At 42.8% G+C, this 6000-nt stretch overlaps 1 protein-coding gene across 3 annotated transcripts in view; it reads right to left on the bottom strand.

The window, feature by feature from the left end:
• Nucleotides 1–1658: 1658 nt before the first annotated feature.
• Nucleotides 1659–6000, bottom strand: part of LOC5575705 (acidic repeat-containing protein) — a 38849-nt gene continuing 34507 nt past the window's right edge. For all 3 annotated transcript variants that reach the window (XM_021843419.1, XM_021843420.1, XM_021843421.1), the window contains one exon: nucleotides 1659–3181. In XM_021843419.1, coding sequence (XP_021699111.1) covers nucleotides 1850–3181 — 1332 coding nt within the window. In that variant the 3' untranslated portion in view covers nucleotides 1659–1849. The remainder of the gene's footprint in view (nucleotides 3182–6000) is intronic.

Here is a 6000-nt window from a genome sequence, read left to right as displayed (position 1 = left end):
CTATACATAGTTTGTTTGAAAATTACATATGAGTATTACTGTGCATTTTGTCTCGATATGGTAGAAGTTTTTTAAATACGTCAACATTCACAATGTCGAACAATTCAAAAGATAATTTTTAATAATGTCAAAAAGAGACAAATATATGTATATTGAAATTGTATAAGAAAAAAGCATAATGCCGACACTTATAGTGACGAACCATACAAAGTTTGTTTTAAAATTACTTAAAAGTTACGCTTTCAAGAAAATATGTGTTATCACAAGCATGAAACGAACTCACCAGTTGGTAATCCATCCTCGACTGAACACAAAACTGACACTGACAGCAAAACTTCTTGGCGTCCCGAAAACAAACCGTCTTGCTTGTGCCTTCCAAATACCTACCCAGCAAGACGCTCCAAAACAGGAAAAGAATCTTTGGAGACGAAAACACGCGCGAAACCGTGAGCCAAATCTATCGGACGACGCAAAACCGAACTGTCCTGCTTGGGTTTACGAAGCACTACCCAGCAAGACGCTCCAAAACAGGAAAAAAAATCTCCCGCGACGAAAACACGCGCGAAACCGTGAGCCAAATCTATTGGACGGCGCAAAACCGAACTGTCCCGCTTGGGCTTCACGAAGCACTACCCAGCAAGACGCTTCAAAACAGGAAAAAAAAATCTCCGGCAACGAATACACGCGCGAAACCATGAGTCAAATCTATCGGACGACGCAAAACCGAACTGTCCTGCTTGGGCTTCACGAAGCACTACCCAGCAAGACGCTCCAAAACAGGAAAAAAAATCTCCAGCGACGAAAACACGCGCGAAACCGTGCGCCAAATCTATCGGACGGCGCAAAACCGAACTGTCCCGCTTGGGCTTCACGAAGCACTACCCAGCAAGACGCTTCAAAACAGGAAGAAAAAAGAAAAAAAAAAAATCTCCGGCAACGAATACACGCGCGAAACTATGAGTCAAATCTATCGGACGACGCAAAACCGAACTGTCCTGCTTGGGTTTCACGAAGCACTACCCAGCAAGACGCTCCAAAACAGGAAAAAAAATCTCCAGCGACGAAAACACGCGCGAAACCTTGAGCCAAATCTATCGGACGACGTAAAACCGAACTGTCCCGCTTGGGCTTCACGAAGCACTACCCAGCAAGACGCTTCAAAACAGGAAAAAAAAATCTCCGGCAAAGAATACACGCGCGAAACCATGAGTCAAATCTAGCGGACGACGCAAAACCGAACTGTCCTGCTTGGGCTCCACGAAGCACTACCCAGCAAGACGCTCCAAAACAGGAAAAAAAAAATATCTCCGGCAACGAATACACTCGCGAAACCATGAGTCAAATCTAGCGGACGACGCAAAACCGAACTGTCCCGCTTGGGCTTCACGAAGCACTCTCTGGCCGGCTACAAATTGGATTGGACTATAAACGGAAGAAGACGTGACCTTCGAGAGGTTTTTTTCCAAGACGGTGTCCAAGAAAGATTTCCACCGCTAACTTTCGCCAACGGGTCCAACGAAAAATCGAAGGCACGGGTCCAAACAAACAATATCAGCAGCGAATCAGGCTTTAACATGTTAAAGTTTGAAGCTGAAAAAAATCTTCAACTCATGATGAAATTAGTTCAATGGGTGTTTCGGACGCAAAAAAACGATTTATTTTCGCACAAGAACAGTTTCCAGACTTTATTTTCTCCTTTACTTTATTTTAACTCGCAAATAAATTAATTTACTTAAATCTACAGCAACGTCAACGTTTGCTACCAGAGTGTGGACGGTTTTTCGTTGCGCCCAGCGAGAAGGAACCATCCGCCGTCACCATTTTCCCATATATTTTTTTCTCGACGTGTCTACGAAGGAACAGCATCCGCCTTGAATAGGAAGGTTTTTCGCCTCCTCAGCGCTGGTGGTACAACACCCCTCCTGAGGTCGGCTACAGTCGAAACGATAAACTCTGGCAAGTCCATCGAGGAAGATGGTTCCGCAATCTTCTCGGCAAGAGTGGCAGTCAAAGGGTGAACTTCGTTCATCACAGTTTGGCTTTGGTCGTCTACAGGCGTTTGCTCAACGGCATGCGAAACCGACTGTGACTGAATCAAAGCTGCTTCCGGTTCTTGTATTTTTTCTTCAGTGACGTCATCGTGTTCAATGGTAGCGGGGATTTCCTCTACCTTTTGTTCACTTTCTTCTTTGTCGTCATGTTCTAGTTCTGCTTCAGCGATAATGTTTTCCAAACTTGGTAACGCTTCTTCATCACTAACGGACTCATGTGCTTCTGCTTCTTGTACTGGTTCATTGACTAATTGGTCGTCCACTATGTTGTTTTCAATGATATTGGAATCATCTTCATCATTGATGTTATTGCTATTGTCTGGCTCAACTGATTGTGTGTTCTGTACATCGGAAACTTTTTGTTCTGGTGTGTGCTCTTCTTCCTGAAAGTCCTGAACAACGGGTTCCGATTCTTCGACTTCTTGTACGTCATGATGTAGCTGTAACTGCATTATTGGTTGCACCTCTTCTGATAATGCAGCTTCATGTTCGCTCTGTACATTAGTGTCATCGGCTACATGCTCATGTTCATCATCGCTATTTGCTTCGTAAGTTTCAGCTAAAATTTCTTCCCCAACGTTGTTACTTTCGTTGCTAACATCGTTAACCTCCACTTCCTGAGTACTATCAACGACTTCATGCAGTGCAGTTTCCGAAGATTGAACATCAGTTTGCTCATCCAGCATTTCCTGGGCCGTGTTGTCGGCTTCCTCTTCTTCAACAGGGTCGAACTTATCATCGTTGATTTGCTGGTGATCGAACATGTTCACATAGTTGTCGCTGATGGGCATTGCAACTACAGAACCTATGAGTTTCTCTTCATCATTGGAAGCATCCATCATGGATTCCTCTTCCGGTGGCAACAGGACCTGAGCAGGCATCATGACTGCTGCCGAATTTGGTTCAGCAGCAGGCTGCTGCTCTTCGTTTGTACTTTCTCCTTCGCTGGACGACTCTGCTTCAGAATTGGCAGTTGAAGATTCCTCTGCATCCGGGAAGAACATACCCGAGTCTTCACAGGGGAACCCTAGCTGTCCTTCGTGCACGCAGGTTTGATACATTTGGCTGAAAACGGTCTTCTCAGCACAAATGAAACTGAAACGGGCTCGGTCCTGGCATCGGTGAAAAATCTGAAAATGCAGAAAAAATATTAAAAAGTTACTAAGGGTATAACATAGCCTAAAATTATTTGATAAAATCAATATACGATTTCCATTAGATTTTTTTCAACAGTTGGATACATCTCAAGTTTGTTATAACAAACTATTAATTGAATCTAGATGGCAGAAAACCGTGCGCCAGGGCAGTTTTACGATATTTCAATTCGGCTGGTGGAAAATATAACCAGCTGATAGTGCTATTCCAATTGCAAATGTTCTTGCCAAAGGTTCGTTTTATTAGCGTTTTATTTATAGAATAATCAAATGTATAGATGGCTTGTGGTGTTTGCATGTTAGATTTTTACGTGAATTCACTGTTGTTCGGCCACCCGGACCAAAAATAAAGGCACAGTTTTGCTATTTTCCTTTTATGAGCTTCATCGACGACGTATCCAAGCAGTTAATTACAAAATAATTAAAACTTTTTGCAGCGACTGCTCCTTTATTCGGTGTTAGGACGAATAAATGGCTTTGATGAGTTTGTTCCTATTGAAAAGTTTATTTTCAATGCAATGTTGGCTATTTCTGTATCATAGGGTTGGGTTCATTTACCTTATCGTTGCAGAGAACAAGTAATGGCGCTCGAAACAAAGCGCAGTACACGCAAACAAATTTTCTTGTATAATCAACCGAATCCATGGTAGAATTGAGAACTGCACCAACAATTTTCAACCGACTACAAAAATCTGTTAAGTTTACTATAATCTGGTGAAAATCACTGAGCAGTGCAGTAAATTTGTAAAGTATCATCCACTACAAAGCATTGTATTTTAATCCGTGACACCCACCATACAACACAGTGTGGTCAAAAGTATAATGCTAAACTTCTCAAAGCTAGAATATTTCTAGTCATAAATACTACAACACTGGTTAAATTAAGAGAAGAAATTTTGTTGTGTAGTGATGTTGACTATGTTTTGGTAGAGTTAACAGATTAATGTAGTGGGTTGAAAATCGTTGGTACAGTTCTCAATTCTACCATGTAGTCAGTAGTTTCTACAATAAAATTCATTTCAGTGTGGCCAGGAAAAAAAGTTGAAATATCTGTTTCCCATACCTGGAAAACAAGCGCGTATGGAGTGACATTAACTTTCTTAGCTACGCCACTCCCAACTAGAGATGGGCAAAAAGAATCGGAGCCGTTCAAAAGATCCGGATCACTCAAAAGAACGAGTTATCCATTAGGCATTTCACGGCGAAAATCTCTCTCTTTCGCTCTTCAATAAACCTTGAAAACAATGGTGCCAGTACCTGTCAACTTTGACAGGTACTGGCACCGTTGTTTTCAGGTTTCCCGAAGAAGGGAAGGAGAGCGATTTTCTGATGACGTCACCGTGCAATGGGCAATGGCTCTTTTTTGGCGAGTGTTGGTTCATTAGATCATCAAGGATCAGACAAAAAGTGATCCGGAAGAAGAACGAACCGATTCGTGTCTCCTTCGTTCGTTTCTCGCTTGACGCTTGACACGTGCTTTGCTTTGCGCGCCACGCCTTACATACAAGTAAAGTTTTCTGCTGCTCCGTGTTCTCAGCGCTCTCAGCATAGGCAGACAAATTTGCCCCGCCCACTTGCATACAGGCAGATGTAAGATAGTGCCCATTTTGATGGAAAAGCGCATTTTGCTTTTTCCTTTTGGTGGTTTGAGTAGGGGAAATCGGTCGACTATGTCTTAAGATTCTGGGGAAGAATGTGCGAAGAATGAGAGAGCGAAAGATGCGAAAGGAACGCGCAACAAAGAGTGAACCGCTCTTTTTTCGTTCGCGCGGTTCAGTTCGCCTTTGCTATGCAAGCCACTGAGCCACTGAACCGTTCAAAAGATCCGGTTCACTAAGGGCCCATTCACAAATTTCATAACGCTGAAGGGGGTGGGTGGGTGTCCCAAGAATGTTACAGTTCATATAAAATTCTTAGAATATTCATACAAAATGCGTTACGAGGGGGTGGGTGGGTATCAAAAATGACCATTTTCAGCGTTATGAAATTTGTGAATGAACCCTAAAATGACTGATTCGGATCGGATCAGTTCATTGAAATAAATCGTTTCGCCCATCTCTACAGCGGGGGTTCGCTGGTTGAAACACGACTGCCTTCCATCTAGCGAATCCGACCCGTTAGTTGGAACGACTGACAGCTGGTGAAAATGCTCCACACTAACGCATCTGGAGAGCAAATCGTCACGAAACGCACATATACATACGCATTTGTTCCATACACCCGATTCTGTTTTTGCACGGGGGATGCGTACCGTGTAAAAAAGTTTTCAGTTCAAAATTTCAACAATCGTGCAAAAAAAGTAATACTATTTCTCAACTTTTCATGCAAAAATAAGGTTTTAATGAAAAAAAATGTATAAAAACTTTTTTTGCACGGCCGTGTAAAAAATCCATGCAAAAACAGAATCAGGTGTATATGGAGACTTCAATGCGACGGTACTCAGACGTCAAAGTCAGTTTGACATTTTCCGGTGACATTTGAGTGAGTGGGATTCGCTGGTTGGAACACGAAAGCCTTCCAGCTAGCGAATCCGACTCGTTAGTTGGAACGACTGACAGCTGGTGAAAATGCTCCAGACTTCCGCATTTGGAAAGCAAATCGTCACAAAACGCACATATACAGCGGGGATTCGCTGGTTGGAACACGCATAGCGCGCACTATGTAATCAAGGCTTTAAAGATTGCTGGTTGAAAATATAAACAAATCAGCTGTTCCCAGCAAAATCAAACGGCAGTATTTTCAACCAGCAAATTTGCGCACGTGTTCGTGACACCGCTCGGCCAGAGCTCAATGCA

This window comes from Aedes aegypti, chromosome 2, assembly GCF_002204515.2.
Source record: "Aedes aegypti strain LVP_AGWG chromosome 2, AaegL5.0 Primary Assembly, whole genome shotgun sequence".
Classification (NCBI taxonomy): Eukaryota; Metazoa; Arthropoda; class Insecta; order Diptera; family Culicidae; genus Aedes; species Aedes aegypti.
This window is presented reverse-complemented; position numbering and strand designations above follow the sequence as displayed.